This window comes from Notolepis coatsorum (genome assembly GCF_963971535.1).
Source record: "Notolepis coatsorum genome assembly, chromosome: 17".
NCBI classification, from domain to species: Eukaryota; Metazoa; Chordata; class Actinopteri; order Aulopiformes; family Paralepididae; genus Notolepis; species Notolepis coatsorum.
In genome coordinates this window covers 65,602,169-65,620,772 of record NC_140181.1, presented here as the reverse complement: position 1 = coordinate 65,620,772, position 18,604 = coordinate 65,602,169, and the positions used below count along the sequence as shown (strand labels likewise).

The 18,604-nt window shown below is 42.6% G+C and overlaps 1 protein-coding gene across 3 annotated transcripts in view; it reads right to left on the bottom strand.

The window, feature by feature from the left end:
* Window positions 1-18,604, bottom strand: part of ahcyl1 (adenosylhomocysteinase-like 1) — a gene marked incomplete at its 3' end in the record, with an annotated part of 68,877 nt that overhangs the window by 49,574 nt on the left and 699 nt on the right. The window contains exon 1 of one of the 3 annotated variants that reach the window (XM_084333763.1): window positions 5,338-5,486. The exons of the other annotated variants lie outside the window; for them this stretch is intronic. Coding sequence (XP_084189889.1) covers window positions 5,338-5,370 — 33 coding nt within the window. The 5' untranslated portion in view covers window positions 5,371-5,486. Of the gene's footprint in view, window positions 1-5,337; window positions 5,487-18,604 lie in introns of those variants that run through there. 3 annotated transcript variants of the gene reach the window in all.

Below are 18,604 nucleotides of genomic sequence, written 5' to 3'. Positions count from 1 at the left end.
CTTTAGTCTATAAGTCTAAGCCACTATTTGTGTAACTACGAGGTAATGCCAAGCCGTATTAGATCTGGTTGAGAGGAAGGTGTGAATTCCAACTTTGGCACACAACTCCACTCCAAGTAATTGAGATCTGATGGGAGTCCTAGAGATTGAAGTCTACTAATAATGAGACCTTGTGCATGGAGATGGTAGTCTGTTGTTGGCCAGCTCACTGTATCAGGAAGTCTGCAGCCTATATAGACGGGTTTCTCATTTATGAACGTAATATGTTCAAGTCAACCAGCAATACCCGTTGAGTCACATGACTGAGTTGCCCCCTACCTGCGTTGAGCTGCGGCGTTATAAGAGTAGAACGGGCTCTATGGAGAAACCATGGCACTCCCCTGACTAAAATGTAGCTTCAAATTAAAACGGCTGGATGTGAGTGAGAATCTTTCACCTTTTACATCTAGCTTTGGCGTGGATTAATTGTTTAGATCACTAGCATGGCTAACACATGCAAATATATCGTAGTCTGCTCAGGATTCCTGGTCATTCCTTTTGGCTTCCTTGATGCACACTGAGTCACACATGGATGAGAAACCTGTCTATAGTGGTGGCACAGTGGTGTAGTGGTTAACACTGTCGCCTTACAGCAAGAAGGTCCTGGGTTCGATTCCCGCTAGGGGACCAGGTTGCCAGGTACCCAGGTGGGGTATCTGCTGGGCCTTTCTGTGTTGAGTTTGCATGTTCCCCCGTACTCGCAAGGGCCCCCCCCCCCCCCCCCAAAAGAGATAAACCCAATGGAAAAACATGCAGAACAGATCGCTAATGCTGTCGCATCCCTGACGAAGACGGACAGGAGAACTTGGATTGGTCCCTGGGTTACCGCAGCCCATGTCTGCTCTCGGCTGCCCTTGGGGGGGGAAGGACGATGGGATGGGTCAAGTGCAGAGAGGCATTTCATTGGCGACCCAATACATGTGTGTGTGTTCCTGTGTGTCGACCATCTTACATGTGTGTGTTGCTGCATGACAAATAAAGAGTTCTTCTAGTGACGGCCTGGACCTTGTGATGTAATTTAGGGAAAGACAAGGAGGTTACATGGAGAAGTCACTGACGTAATGTCCTGTGAGAAACTGGGGTACAGCACAGCTGAGGTTAATACTAGTTGGCACCACTCGTCAAAATGTGTCACCGCTACACTCTGTCTCCTCCAGTCTAGTAGCCTTGTGGGAAGACCCTCTGGCTGTGACTCTGACTGATAGAAACAGACACCTAGATCTTCATGGTCCAGACACACGGGTCTACTGCAACACATCAGTCAAGTCAAGCAACATAGCGTTTGCCACACAATATCTGACCTAGCGTTAAGGAAATGGTGAAATGTAATCAAAATTAGATTAGATTAGATTCAAATGTATTGTCATTATACAGCACAAGTACAGTACAACAAAAATAAGTTTGGCATCCAACCAGAGTGCAAATGTAGCGGTAAAGTGCAATAGCAATATACAATGTACAGGTGGTTAAAATGGGTACAAAATATACACATTAGTACTATTGAGTGTAGTGCTAATCAGATGTATTTACAGAGTTGTAGTATAATAGATAAAGACAGTATGACTACTGGCATCCACTGTACATGAGATAACATTTATGCAGACTTATGCTTTGCTGTTGCATGTCTCTCCCTTTGTTCCTCTTCACAAGAAAGGTCTTCACCAGTCGTGACTATTCTCCAGCATGAGTCCAGAAAGGTCTTCACCAGTCGTGACTATTCACCAGCATGAGTCCAGAAAGGTCTTCACCAGTCGTGACTATTCACCAGCATGAGTCCAGAAAGGTCTTCACCAGTCGTGACTATTCACCAGCATGAGTCCAGAAAGGTCTTCACCAGTCGTGACTATTCACCAGCATGAGTCCAGAAAGGTCTTTACCAGCCGTGACTATTCGCTCTTTATTTTGTTATCTTAATTTGCCTTCCTCGTTGTAACATGTTCTCTAGGGTCCTTCAGATTCTCTTCACGCTATAAAGTTCCCATAATGATCACATATAGTAGGCTATACTTTCCTGATCGGGCAATTAACCTCATTAATGCACCAGTCATCATATATGACAGTGGCTCAGGAAGTAGAGCAGTCGTCCGGTAATCTGAAGGTTTGGTCCAATTCCAGCTCCTCCCAGCGGTGCGTCGAAGTGTCCTTGAGCAAGACACTTAACACCCTAAGACATAAATCTTCATGTCTTCACTCATTCTCAAGTCGTACCGGTAGGCGTACTTGTCCTGATATTTGATATGTCCATAGAATATGTTTGGACTCAAAACTAACGTGCAGACAGGCGGAGTTGACACAACACACATCTGATAATTCCAGGAGAATGTGATGCCAGACTGACAACACTGAGTGTGAGCTGCACTGCAGAGCCTATGTACAGTAATCCCACAGCCGTATCTTACAGAATCAAATGTCAGTTTAGTATTAAGTTGAAGGACAGATCATAGGGTGATTGTGTAATGATGTAATACCTGAGCACATAAAGGCCTTAAAGGGGAACACCACTCAAATGAAAATATGTTATTTCCATGGCCTAAGACAGTTCAATCAATATTTGTGAACATGAGCCACTCTCTGCCAAAGTCAGAAAGCAGAGAAGTAAGAATCAAACTTGTGATGTCATCAAGTATAAAGTCTGGAGGTGCTCCATTGATGGGAGACATTGATTTGGTGGACCCACAGAACATTTGTTTTCTTATCCAAATGAGCTTTATTCTATAGTAGTGCTCTGCTCTCAGTGTCATCTATAAAATCTTTCCAAATTCATTGCCTACAGAGTAGCTTCAAACTTTATACTTGATGACATCACAGGTTAATTTTCAATATTTCTGTACGGTCTTAGACCAGAGGAATAACACGTATGCCTTCTGGAATTGGGCGTAGTTCCCCTTTAACACATTCCCCGCCATTGGTTATACCCATCAATATACCCAGTCTGCCACCACTGTAAGCCTATGGAGATGTTTACCTTCTTTGCAGGGCTATAACTTTTTAAATTGTATTGCTATATTGACATTACTATGGCCCATTCAACATCGATTATCTATCGTTCAGGATGTGGGAACGTTATACTTTTTCATTCATACATTCATACAAAAATACCTTCTAGAATATAAGTATGTTTTTATCATTTTCTGCAGTAATTCCTAGAACGTGAATTATAGGCCTAAACGCATATATTATCGATTGGCGTTTCTTCCCTATACACGCTATATTAAAAAATTCAACTGTATATGATCGGTATACGTTATGCTTCATCATGCATGGAGGAAAGGGGGGGGGGGGGTCGTTTATAATTCCCCAATCATCAGTAAATGCTTTATGTAGGTTGGGTGATATATTGATCAGATCGGTTTGCTCACAAGGAAACTCACAATTGGGTTGAAAATAACGTTATATTCCTCTTACCGTGGGTCAAAGAGACTGGCGGTGAAAGATCCCAGGTATACGACGGCGATCGCCTAGGTCCATTTCCGGTTTGTATGTCGCAATAAACGCCGAAATCATATCGATTATTAAGTTTAGAAAGCGATCCATTATGTACATTGTGTCTGTCGGGAGTCATGCAACGATATCTGACGGCCGGATGAGTTTAATCGACGCACATCAGCCATATCCTGTAGGTGAGTGTAACTCGCCCGACCATCCACCAGGTGGCGGTATTGAGCCGTCGTTGCCGTCACCTATAGGGTCCAGCTGCAGCGTCGCGGCTGTATATATGAATTATGAATGCCATGGCGAAAAAATGAAATATTGATCTCAATAACGCTGTACAGCGAGGTCTGGCGGTCAACGCATGGCGGGCAATAACGCTGTACAGCGTTTTTGGCGGGGAAAGTGTTAAAGTAGCCTTCTCTTCAGGACGGGGGAAATTGGAATGCATGGTTGGGTAGTACTCTCGTAATCCACCATATAAAGTACCATTAGCAAAAGTTAGCCACCGCTAATGCAAAATGAATGAGAGTGATGTTGGGGAACCTCCAACGTGTTTAATGATTCTCTGTCAAATCCTGTTTAACCAACTCTGTTTTTTTGCTTTTGTTGTTAGCCCTATGACTCCCATAATTTATTTAGCATTGGCGGCGGCAAATTATTTTTGCAGATTTTGCTGACGTCTGTGTAGCAACTGAAGAGAGAAGCCATGCATTCCAGTTCGTAGACGTTTCTCATGTGAGAGAACCATCTGAATATCACATCTGGGGGGGGGGGGGGAGGGAGCTATTCTTTAGGAATTTGTCAGAACGTTGCCAACTACCCAGCCAAGTGTTATTATTCTCTTGGAGAATTATCTACTCCAAGAGCCTTGATACCTGGACACCACTGAACAATCTCCAGTGTCAGTAAGACGAAACTCGGTTCCATGAGACGACATGTACCGAGGGCAGCTCTGCGTGGCTCTGTTTTGGCAACTGGGTGTGTGCTCCATCTCACACTTTTGCAGAATATTATCTCATGTTTGCCTTTGCGTCAGCGTGGATTCACAAGGATTCGGCTTAGGTTTTCCAGGCCAGATCGATGGCACTTCAGTGTTGTTCTTCACTAAAGAACTTCTCCTCGGATTTTTGTGTTCATAACATGTCAGGGAATATCGGTTGGTTTATCATCATGAGTACCACTGCTCTTACAGTACATTCAGAGGGAACGCAATGAGACATTTGGAGGCGGCATGACACATGCAGAGTCCGTGGAAGGAGACGGCCACGGCTTTGCTGCTGGCGAGAATTACCTCAACTCGAGCGAGAAATTTGCCTGTCCTGTCGTGATAATGCAAACACGAGCACAGCCTTCAGGACGAATATGAATAGACTGCCATGAATGCTCTCAGTCTATAAATAGGTTACATTTACAAATGGTCCAGTTTATGTAAAAATGTCAACTGATCAAACACACTTGCCTGTCTTCACACTAGTTTTTTGCTTGTTCATTGTTCTGAATTGAATGGTAAAACTCCCACAAGTGAAGTAAGGCTAAATGCTGCTGCATTCTGTCTGAACGTACAGGTACAGTGTGAGGAGGAGGCTGGCCTGGTGCAGCGGTTTGACCCGTCGATAACCTTGGTCATTGAAGAAACTCTCTATTGCCTTTAACTGCATTTCCACCAACCAAACGATTGACAACATTTAGTGTCACATAACTGAAAAAAATACCACTTCTGCTGTATAATTATCCAACAGGTAAATCATTATATGGAAGGAACCATTCACCCCCCCCCCCCCCCACATGTAAAGTAAAACATGTGGTCTGCTGGAAGTAATACATGTGCAGCACGAGCTCTTGGTGATGCATCTAGTTGTGACTCACCCGTTCTCTCGTGTGCCCGTGTCTGTGTGCCATAGCTTCCAGTCAACCCAGCTCTCTTTCTCTCTCTCACTCTTTTTCAACCGCTCTCCCTTTGCCTGTGTGTCCTGAGTGATGGTACTAGGTGTCCCTGATGTTATTATGCCTGAACACTCCCAGCCATGGCTCTGGGGGAGGTTCCCTTCCCATTAGCATCATTTCTGATGGCCAACCTGGTGTGTGTGAGAGAGAGAGAGGAGGAGAGAGAGAGGAGAGAGAGAGAGAGAGAGAGAGAGAGAGAGAGAGAGGAGAGAGAGAGAGAGAGAGAGAGAGAGAGAGAGAGAGAGAGAGAGAGAGAGAGAGAGAGAGAGAGAGAGAGAGAGAGAGAGAGAGAGAGAGTAGAGAGAGATGAGAGAGAGAGAGAGAGAGATAGATGGTGGGGGTGTCTAGCCCAACCCTCCTTTCACTGTGGGGTCTGTCCTTGACAAACGGCTGTCTGCTGCTGGAGTCAGTGGGTTGAAAGGCTAATGGTGGAACTGGTAATCTTTCAAGAGCATTTGCAGGTACACACATACACAGAGGTGTCGATTTCAGGGGTGGGGAAAAACGATACAGTATAGTATTTCAATATCCATATAGGGACGTATTGATCTTTATTTATTTAATTGTTTTACTGCAATAAAAACTATTGAAGTGAGATGAACAGACTGAAAACGTTATCTTATTAGATAAGACAAATGTTGACTAAGTTGTCCTTTGGGGACATCATTTGCAGTTGGAAAAGGGTAATAAATTGCAATGTATGTTTGTTTAAAATCATGACTTAAGTATTGTGATAGTATTGTATGGTGGCCTCTGGTGATTCCTACCTAGGGCTGGGCGATATAACGATAACGATAAATATCGCGATATATTTTAATAATCGATATCGAATATCGAAATTAAAAAAAATCGAAAAATCTTTATATATATTTGTTTGACCTGCAACAGGGCAGTTTTAAAACCAGAGACAGTGGACAGACTTGTAACTGCAACTTAAAGTAATGGCTTTGCTTGTCCAAATGACAATACTGACCAAATTGAGATTTATTTTTCTCTTGTCCATTTATTTTGTTTGCTTTCTAATTTAAAATACAGTTTGAAACCGTCTGTACACAGTAGGCTATGTGTGCTAGCAGAACTAGACTCCAGTCACGAGTCACGGTGCACATATGCGGTGGTTTGTCCACCAAAAAAGCGCCAAAAGATCGAAAATAAACTAGCAGAGCCAGAACTGTTCAACTCCCCTGTAGATGGGAGGCCGAGTCAGTCTAAAGTGAACTTGATTGATCCATGTTGGCAGACTACACAATTCTTTGTGTGTAATATCTAGTTATTATGTTGAGTCAAAATAAGTTTGTTGGCCAGCCGTCTGTTGGTCATCGGTGTTCGTAATCTTACATTTAAATTAAATGTTTGCTGATGCATATCTTTGGACACCTCTAGCTGATAAACCAATCAGGATACAGAAACGGGATTTCGGGACCCCAAAATTGTCAACAAGAACGGAGAATGGATCTGACTGGAACGCTAGCTGATTATACACAACGTGAGACAGTAAATACTATTGTAATAAAACGTTCAAAACTATGTTCAATTTGTGTATTGTTTTGTTACTATATAAGATTGTATTTCGCACTGTATTAACCATAACGACGTCACAGATGAGCTTTAGATGGTTAACGTGATATTAACGTTAGATCCGACGGTCCGACCTAAATACTATTGTAATAAAACGTTCAAAACTATGTTCAACTTGTGTTTTGTTTCTTACTATAAGGTTGTATTTCGCACTGTATTAAGCCATATCGACGTCAGGTGAGCTTTCTAGCCATTAGATGGCGCACTGTATTAAGCCATATGACTGAATTGATTGATTGATTGAAAACTTTATTAACAGATTGCAGAATGGGTACACAGTACAGTACAGCTCAATACATACAATTGTTAAGGGGATGCAGACCAGAGAAAGACTTTCGTCTTGTTTACATCAGGGTCCCCCATTTTCAATTCATCGTAACATATATGACATACATGACATACAGATAGACAGTACTGCTACATCTATACATTTATGACATACCAGATTTGCAATTACAGTACTGTTTGTGATACAAAAAGAGTCAGAGGACGTGATGGATAACGTGATATTAACATTCTGCAATCTGTTAACAGTTTTCAATCAATGTCAGACGTCCTGCTGAATTGCTCAGAATTTAAAATGATGTCCCCAATAAGACATAATATTAATATTATTCCCCAGTATGACACAATAAACACAGAATGAATGCCCCCCCCCGACCCAACCCAGAGTCCAGGTGACATTGAATAATTTCCGGGGGGGTGTGTACCGGTATTCACAGCAAGAAAGATTGAGTGCTACATGCACGTGTGTAATTCTTGCAAGGAACCTACCAAAATTATCCAATTTTCGGAGACAAGTTGGTTGAAATTTATTAACAGTTCGTTGGAGTGGGCTAATTTAGATGGTCCAGAAAGCAAGATTGCACAATTGGCTGTTAAAGCATATGGCATTGAGGAGAATGGCCCAATTCCAGCTGTGCCAGCTAATAAAGGCTACCACAGAGAATGCTATATGCAATTTGCTAATATCCGTAACATAGCCCGCAGGGAGGCAAAGTTGGCAAAGTTGACAAACACCACAAAAGGTTAGTACCAAAATGCAATTTATTTTAAACATATGATACATGATTAATGTATTTTTTTACTGGACTGGCCCTGTAATTTGCCCTTCAGGTGAAAACTAGCAATATGGGTGGAAGAAAAAGTGTATTAATCCTGTAACATGAGTCAAGGTCAGATCTAGCCTGGAATAGAGAACAGAATGTTGATTTTTTGATGTTCAAGTTTCTTTATTAGTTGTCATACAGAAGCACAGAATACTTTTATATAAAATGCTTCTTTCTGTTTTGCTCCAGAGATTGTGCTAGATAAAAATAGATAAGTATAAAATAGAAGTCAAGTACGTAGACAAGTGTTCAATATATACATCAAATGTCAAGTTAGACCGCGCTCTCAAGATTCGACACTGGGTGCTGAAGTCCCATTAAGTATTATATAAAAAAGAAGCAGTGAAGCTAGACCAGCACTCTCAGGTTCAAGTATTTAATGGCAGCCTGAAACAATGTTTCAGGCTGCCATTAAATACTTGAACCTGAGAGTGCTGGTCTAGCTTCACTGCTTCTTTTTTATTCAATATATACATACAATGTACAATGCAGAGTAGAAAAGTAACTGAGTTACAATACAATATACTATACAGTACAATGCAGAAATGGGATGAGGTACAATTTAGGTACAATTTACAGTAAGGTGTAATGAGGTATGGGTTGTAGTGCAAATTCTTTGCCAATAAATATAAAGTGTGTGTGTAATGTGTAACTAGTACAGTGGATGGGTGTCCAGTCCAGGGCCCAGAGAGTAGAGAGCTGTGTGAGTCGTCCCCGGACATCTTATGTGAGAGGATGACCATCCTTGTTCAAAAGTTGAGCTCTTGCAGATTAGCCTGGCCCCACTTCTATCCAGAAACAGGGGAAACAGAAAATTGCACCATTTAATCTAGCTGTAGAAAGCTCCATTGTTACAACATCAGCTAATAACTGTTTCCAGTGATTAAAGGGCAGATAATGTGGAGCTTGCCATCAAAGTGCAAATTTTTTTTCTCAGCAGTACTTCCTGCCAAGCTAAAGAATCATCATCATTAAGGAGCAGTAATTTGGGACAACAGGGAATATGTTTTTGTAATACATGTTACTGTTAAAATAAATAACATGTTATTTTCACACTTGTTATTGTGTTATAAATGTTGATTGATTTATTGATTGATTGAAAACGTTATTGACAGATTGCAGAATGGGTACAGTACAGTACAGCTCAATACACACAATTGTTAAGGGGATGCAGACCAGAGAAAGACGTTTGTCTTGTTTACATCAGGGCCCCCCATTTGTAATTCATAGTGACAACAGCATCTAAAACAATATATTTATATGTATATTTATATATTGGAAGAGTATATTTATGAGACAGTATATTTTGTACATATGTAAAGGTTGTGACAACGTCAAATTTCTAACGTCACAGGCAACAACAAAGACCGCTATTACCATAGTGTAACACACAGCAAGAATGTGAAACAAGTTACTATTATTAGTATTGGGTTAGAGTTGTTTGATTTACACTAACGTAATGTTAGATTGCTATCTGAGAAAGTTAAAATGCTAACGTAGGTAACGTTAGTCTGTGTGAGCTGGCTACAACATTTTCCAATGTGTAATCGGACGTCAAAACGGACTACATATAAACTGCTGATGACTCATAACTTCCTATCACGTTTGAACAATGCTGTAAAGTTAAGTAAAAATGCATTTCAATAGTAATAGTAATGAATTGAGAGCTTACCGAATGCAGAGCTATCCAGTGTTGTGAACAGACGAGTAGCAATATTTACTTCCTGGTTCCAGGGCTTGAAGAATGTCATTGGGAGAAATCAAGTCACCTGACGTTGTAACGCGTTTTGATTGGTTCCGCAGCAACGCCCCTTTTCACAAACGTAGGTTGTTTTTTATCTTATCAACACATTAATTTCATAAAGATATGACCCAACAACCGTTGCCAACAAACGGAAATGTGTTATTATAGTATATTATGTAGTTCATATTACAATAACATATACTCTGTTTAACCAGATCAATCATTTCATTAACGGAAGCCTCTAGAGACCTTCGGCCCACCGTCTACTGGAGCCACAGCCAGCAGAGAAGCCGGTTTACTTTCGCTTTTAAACCAGCTGCAGCCTGAGAACTGGAGTGTGAGGGGATGTAACACTAAAGATGGCAGCAATGACAAAGAATTGCTGCAAAATAAACAAACTTTTTTTTTAATACTTATAACAATTCGATAATTATCGATATCGAGAAATATGATAACATTATCATATCGTTATCGCGATATGATTTTTTTCCATATCGCCCAGCCCTATTCCTACCCATAGTAGATATGTACACACAGACAGATGCACACACACACACGCATGCATGCACGCACAGCGCACACACACACACACACAAAGTGCTTTTTTTTTGCTTTTTCCTGGTTTGGCTGCACTGATAGAACAGGGGATTGACGAGGGGGAATTAAAAACGCTGTGTCCATAAGCCTCTTGCAGCACCATCCGACAATCCTACGTCTAAAAACCCATCATACCGTATGTCTAACATTAACCTTTCTGCCTCCATTGACAGCCAGGCCAGGTCACACAGGCTTCCGGGCAGTAGTGTGGCTGTGAATGGGAGATGTGAGGGCTGAGTGTAGCCTACAGTAGGCGTGAGGCAACATTAACCACTTACCCTCATACCGCTAATACTCCAGAGTCGCCATCTGACTGCAAAGACATGTAGCCTAATCCTCACACAGACCTCCCTGTATAAACCCCGGGCCCTGAATGAACACGAACCGCACTGACAGCTGTCACGCGAGGACACTTCGGAAACAACGCTCGCGACCCACTAACGACAGCCTCTTTCAATCTCAGGAAGCTGCACCAGAAACAATGTATAAGTGATGCTATTTTTAAGACTTGGAACGAAACACTCTCCAGAAAAGCATTGTTCCAAAATAATATCCTTTTATTTAGTCTCCCAAAGGACAAAAGGCCTGCCCACCGCTCTGTGCTTTAGATTAACACGGATTAAACGCTGTTGAGGTAAACAAACCAAAAAACACAAGGCTGATAACCCCTCCTCCTAAACTCAGTGACCTTCAGATCCACATTTGACCTCTGGTTAGTTACTAGCATTATGGCACGGACACCACAGTAGTAATGTAATAAACCCGCAACAGGAAATGGTATCCTCACTACGATGTGACGAATCACAATGATTTGTTGACCATGTGTATTCTGTGCTTGAAAAAATATATATTTTGGAGGAAAACAAGACAAGACAGTCAGGTAACTGACTGTACTGGAGCGCTTCATACTTCAAGGTATTAAGTGCATAACAGGGGGGGGGATACTGGAGCTAAACAGAGCCTCTTGGAATGCCAAAGGTACAACTTGAAAGAGGGAGGGGGGGTGTGTGGTGTTGTAGGCCATTCGTTATAGATGTGTTATATTTCTCAGTTAATAGTGACTTTTTGTGAATCAGGCACTGGTGGGTGAATACTTGTGAGCGTGTATTTACTCACAATCATTACAAGAAATCCAGCTTCAAAATATTTTCTCCACATAGTTTGTCTGCTCACGTGATGTTTGAAGTGTGAATATGAATCGGCCTTGTTGCTATTTCTGTCAGCGGAGGAGTAGCCTATGGAGGGCAATTCTGCGGTGAGATTTCATCAAGTCAAGTTTCACAACAAGCGATGAAATACACGAGGAGAAGTATGTCTGGGTCTGACCTTGGCATGAATTCACTTTGCCATAGGATTAGAACAGATCAGACACAGTACATGATAACACATAATAATACAGTATAATATGAACACGTGTCACGCTCAGTCTAGGTTATGTAAAATAGACTCAAGCCAGACGAGACACAGTGAGAATGATGCATGCATAAATATTTACATGAATAAATATATTTACAGTCACTCAGAGGAACTCCCATGGGGTGCATTGTGTAACCAATGGATTTATTAAAAGAGAGAGGCAGAGTAGGTATATCTCTCTCACACACACACATACAAATGATGCTAGTTTCTATTCTGTGGCTTGTTTTCCTGTGGCACCCTGCTCTGTTGAGCACTTACTAACTAACTGCTATCATCCCAAGATAAACAAACATCACTGTAAACAACATTTTCACTGTTGCCTTCTGGCCGCGGTTATGACGTCCCACCAAGTAGGACCAACCGCTACGCCAAATCTTTTGTCCCCTCTGCTATCAGACTTTTAAACACAGACAGTAGTCATTTTAAGTAGCCTTTTGCACTTGGTTGTCTGTTTTTACTTTTACTTGCTGGATTGAGTCCAGGCTATCCGCAAAACCAAGACTGGTTACTTTCAAGAGCAGTTTAGACTCAGTAGCTCAAACCCAAGCAGGTTTTGGAAAACAGTTAAAGAGATGGAGAACAAACCCTCATTCTCCCAGCTGCCCACCTCCCTAGTAACTGGGGATATGGTAATTACTGGAAATGAGCGTGTGGCAGAGGCCTTTAATAATCACTTTATTAAAGCTGGGAGCCTGTTTGAGTCCATGGCACCCCCTGCCCCACCATCCAACCCCTTGCCCCTCAGCCCTACAGTGCCACCTGCCTCACCATCCAACCTTCGTGCCCCTAATCCAGCCACGCATCACAGTTTTGCACTGCAGGAATTTACTGAGAAGGACGTTTTAGAAGTACTCCGCAAACTCGACCCCAAGAAACCTCCTGGCCTTGACGGGTTAGACCCCTTTTTCTACAGAACTGCAGCCCCCATCATTGCTGAACCTATTTCCCATCTATGTAACCTATCCCTGCATACAGCAGAACTGCCCTCTGCTTGGAAAGCAGCCTTGGTACGGCCCCTGTTCAAAGGAGGAAACAATACTGACCCCAACTGCTACCGCCCAATTTCAATTTTACCCTGTATAGCAAAAGTGCTAGAGAGACTAGTTTGCAAACAACTCACAAGCTTTCTAGAAACCTACAACATACTTTCGGAAAACCAATCTGGCTTCCGCTCAGGGCATGGATGTGAGACTGCTACGATGAAAGTCCTCAATGATGTCCTCAATGCCCTTGACTCCAAACTCTACTGTGCTGCTGCCTTTATAGATCTGGCCAAGGCCTTTGACACTGTGGATCATGAACAGCTTTTGGAGCGGCTGAGAGACATTGGTGTCACTAATCACAGTGTAGCATGGTTCGAGAACTACCTCTCTGATCGCACTCAGTCAATAAAAACCGACAACCTATATTAACCCAGTCCCTATCCATCTCTAAGGGGGTCCCCCAAGGCTCCTTACTAGCTCCAATCCTCTTCTCCATCTATATAAACAACATAGGCCAGTTCGCTGGAAACTCCCTAATTCACCTCTATGCTGATGACACAGTCCTGTACACCTCTGGTCCCTCCCCGGATGCTGTCCTGAAAACTCTCCAGGAGAGCTTTCTAAAAATCCAAGCTGGTTTCTCCGCCCTTTGCCTGGTCCTAAACACCAGCAAGACCAAAGTTATGTGGTTCGGCCACAAGGGTACCTCCCAGACTGGCACCATTGTAGCCGCCGATGGCAAAAAGCTTGAACTGGTCACCTCTTATAAATACCTGGGAGTGTGGATCGACACCAAACTCTCCTTCTCTGAACACCTAACTAAACTGCAGGCCAAAGTCAAAGCAAGGCTTAGCTTTCTGTATAGGAACCGTTCCTCCTTCACTAGATCTGCTAAACTCACCCTGGTCCAGATGACTGTCCTGCCGCTATTTGATTTTAGCGATGTAATCTACCGCTTGGCCCGTAAAGGTGATCTAGAGCGCTTAGATATCCTATATCACTCCGCCATTCGCTTCGCTACCAATGCCCCCTACAGGACCCACCACTGCGAGCTATACTCCCTAGTAAACTGGCCCTCCCTGGAGATTAGACGCAACATCCACTGGCTGGCCTTTGTATATAAAACACTTCTAGGCCGTAATCCCCCTTACCTTACTCGCCTAGTCCACCCTCGTCCACTCCCAAATTACCACACCCGGTCAGCCACACATATCCTGGTAAACGCCCCCCATGCCAACTCCTCACAAGGCCGTTCCTCCTTTCAGTACGCAGCAGCTGATAGCTGGAACACACTACAAAAAACCTTAAATATGGAAACGTTTATTTCAATTCGATTGTTTAAGGAAACTTTAACAAACTCCCTAGAGCACTCATGTAGATGTTTCTCCATGTGCTAACACCATGCTTGTCCGCCAGTTGTTGTTCAGTTCAGTTGTTGCTCTGTATGTATGTCCTGCCTTTTTAATAATGTTCCTTTGTGTTTTATTTTTATTTATTTGATTTTATCCCCCATCCCCTTTCCCCTAGGGGGCTTTTTACCCCCAAATAGGCTGTTGTTCTTAATTAACCTGCCTATTCAAATAAAGGTTTGATGATGATGATGATGATTGTGTATCACATGGAGTGTTTCTCTTTTTTTTGCCGTGCTGTCGTTGAGATGTTTTGTTGTCTGTTTGTCTTTGTTGCTTGTTGGTGAAGCTGCAAATATGAATTGCCCCACCCGGGATCAATAAAGTTGTCTGAATCTGAATCAGAAAATCCTCATGATATTGCCATGTTTTTTTGTATTTTTTTTTTATATTGAAGCTGTTGTTTTTTCCATTTCTATCATTTCCCAGTATGTTGTTTTGACCCCAGGTCAATTTTCTCACACCGGACTCCGCGTTTAACAGGTGGCACTGTTTGATATGAGGCCGAGACACAGCAGGCTCTCACATTTATTCATAACACACAGAGCTTTGTTTTCATAAGAGAGGTCCACATTCTTGTCATCCAATATGTTTTACATCAGGCTCCCCGAGGCTGCTGCCCACTGTTCACATACTGCCCTGCCAGCCAGGGGGTCAGAAGCAATGCTCTGGGTTTAATCATCTCTGCATGCTGCAAAGAAAATACAAGAGGAAATACAGCATTTTCTTTTTTATTTAAATTTGTGTACTCATTGCGTGGATGAGCATTGCCGATTTACAGTTTTGAAATGGCAAATATGTTGTCTAGGCATTTATTATCAAGTGTTCCTTTCTTATGAGTCAGAGCAGAGGGTCAACGTCCCATTGATTGATTGATTGATTGATTGATTGATTGATTGATTGATTGAAAACTTTATTAACAGATGGCAGAATGGGTCAGTACAGTACAGCTCAATACATACAATTGTTAAGGGGATGCAGACCAGAGAAAGACTTTCGTCTTGTTTACATCAGGGTCCCCCATTTTCAATTCATCATACCATATATGACATACACGACATACAGATAGACAGTACTGCTACATCTATACATTAATGACATACCAGATTTGCAAATACAGTACTGTTTGTGATACAAAAAGAGTCCAGAAAAGAGAGTATATACATTTGACGTAGAAACTGTACATTGGAGGAGGTTGGGTAGGTGGGGGGATGTTGAGTGGGGGGGGGGGGGGGGGGGACTGTACATTGGAGGTGGTTGGGTGGGTGGGGTGGGGGGGGGGGGGGGGGGGGGTTGGGTAGGAGGGGTGGGTGGGTGGGTGGGTGGGTGGGGGGGACACACTGTACAACTGTACAAGCAAAGCTGTACATTGGAATATTGACAAAACCATACTTGGTCATTTGCTGTACATTAGAGGGGGTTGGGTTAGGACATTTACAGGGGCCAGTTTCGAATTGCAGCCTCCCGTAGGTGTTCTTTGAGAGTGGTTTTGAAAGTGGGTAGTGATTCACATTCCTTTACAGCTTTGGGTAGGGCATTCCACATTGATGTGGCATAATTGCGAAACGTGTTTAGTCCCTTGTTTGAACCGAATCTGGGTTTAACATGATTTGTGGAGCTCCCTCTGGTGTTGTGATCGTGGTATTCACTGACCTTTGGGAAGTATTTTGACATGTACATGGGTACCTTGGTCGTGTAGTGTATCTTGTAGACCAGGCCCATTGCAAGTTGCTGTACTCTGTCGTCTACTCTAAGCCATCCTAGGTTGTCAAGGTGGGCAGGGGTGAGGTGGGTTCTAGGAGTAAGGTCAAGCAGTACCAAACCAGTACAAAACCAGTTTGTTTTGAGATGTTTGTAATTTTGTTTTTAGCGCCTTTGAGGTGCTTTGGTACCATGAGGTGCAAGCATAGTCGTAGTACCCTTGAATGAGTGCTCCTGCCAGAGTCTTCAGGGTATTCTTGTTTACCAGAGAGGAGATCCGGTACAAGAATCGAGTTCGTTGGTTGACTTTTTTTATTACATTGGATGCCATTTTGTCACAGGAACGATTTGCCTCTAGGATGGAACCCAGATAGGTAATTTCATCTTTCCTTGTGACAATATTGTCACCCACTGTAACTGAGAAGCCGTCGGTCTTGCTGAGTTTGTTATTTGAACCGAAGAGAATGGACTCTGTTTTGCCCATGTGTAATGATAGTTTGTTATCAGCGAGCCATATGCAGATTTTGCCTAGTTCCGAGCTGAGGGTTTTTTCAACCTGTAACTTGTTCTTGTCAGAGACCAGCAGGGCTGAGTCGTCCGCAAACAGGAACAAGTTGCAGTCACAAGCTGACGACATATCATTTGCATAAATTAGGAACAGTAGCGGTCCTAGTATGCTTCCTTGTGGAACACCACAGCTCACTGTGAGGGGGGGATAGGGTACCATTTACCTCCACCATCTGTTCTCTCCCCTCCAGGTAGGATTGCATCCAGCTCACTGATAGACTATCAAAACCAATTGCTTTTAGCTTGTCAATCAGAATGGTGTGATTGACAGTGTCGAAGGCCTTTTGTAGGTCCAGCATGACCATGCCGCAGTATTTGCCCGCCTCCACCTCTTGTTTGATGTGGTTGTTTAAATAGAGAAGGCATGTGTCAGTGGAGTGGGATGTTCTGAAGCCAGATTGGAATTCGTAGATTAGATTTTTTTTCCGCAAGGTACTTTCCGACCTGTTCGTATAAAAAATGTCCATGACTTTCGAGATGGAGGTAAGGATAGAAATAGGGCGGTAGTTGCCTGGGTCTAATTTGCTGCCCTTTTTGTGCAGGGGTGTTACTCTAGCAATTTTTAAGTCCTTGGGGACGTGTCCCTGTTTTATGGAGAGGTTTATTATGTGTGTGATGACTGGGGTGATGGCGGCTGCTGAGTCTCTGAGGAATTTGGAGGGGATGTTGTCATGGCCAGTGGCCTTGTTTGGTTGGATGGCGCTCAGTTTTTTGAGTACCTCATCTGTTGTTACCATTTCCAGTTTGAAGTCATCTTTGCGGACCCCTAGGTTTCTGTAGTAAGCTACTATGTGTTCTACCCCATAATGCCCTGAGTGGGAGGGTAGTTTGTTTACCAGTGTTGTGGCTATGTTTGTGAAGAAAATGTTTAAGTAATTGGCTACATCCAGCTTGTCTGTGATGAGCGTGTTGTCCGTCTTTATGTTTATGTTTGAGAATCTGGTTTTAAGTTTTTTACTGCAGCCTAGTTGATTATTGAGTAATTTCCAAAGTTCACATGGTTTGTTTTTGTTTTCCTCAGTTTTGTCATTGATGAATATTTTTTTGCAGTTTTGATCATGGAGTTTACGTCATTTCTTAGTCTGTTTCTTTCCAGTTTGAGTTCAGTCATGTGGGCTTGGAGTTCACTGCTCGTGCTTTTGGTAAGCTTTGACTGACTTTTACGAAACTCAGAGCATTTTTTGTCTCTGGTTTTCATAGCCGTCAATATTTCAGTGTGCATCCATGGCTCAGCGCGATTTTTTACCCTGGTGGTTCTTAGGGGGGCCATGTTGTTTAGTATTGTTGAAAATTTGGTTTTGCAACCAAGCCATGTTTCTTCAACCAGTGTACCATTGAGTTCCTCTGACCAGTCCAGGCTCTCCAGTTCAAGGTTAAAGGCCTCGCTAGAGTAGGTTTTGAGGTCTATAGATGTAACTGTTTTGTGACAGCCAGTCTTTTGTTTTAGCTTTTTGCTGGTACAGAATATCATATAATGATCACTTAACCCGCATGCTATAACCCCTTTATTGGAGATCTTGGACTTGTCAGAGGTCAGGATGAGGTCAATGGTAGTCTGAGTTGACTGTGTGGGTTGGGTGATTAGCTGGCTGAGGCCGTGCAGATCACAAAACCTATTGAAGGATTTGAAGACGGGTGCATGTTTTTGTTGCATATCCGTGTTCCAATCCCCATCACCCATGTACTCGTTTATAGAGGAAAAATAATATAGGGACAGTGTAAACATAACCAAGACAATAAAACAACCTTGTAAAATAATGAATGTCTTGCTAAAGTAATTACTTTAAAGTTTAAGCAATCAAAGCACATTTCTGCCTCTGTCTATTGACGAAGTGTAAAGGATGAAGCGATATATGCAGTCAATAAATGTGTCTGCGTAATGCTCAACTTTGAAAATATTTCACTTCCAACTAGCCATCTTTAACGGCTGAAATCAGATGCAATAGGATGGCCAGTGGGCTAGTTCTGCATATTATTATTTGCAGGCCGTCTGTCTAGGTCGAGATGGCGTGATTCTGAGTGCAACGGTGACTAATAATCAACATGTGTGAATAAGTGTTCCTTGCATGCGCATCGTGGGAT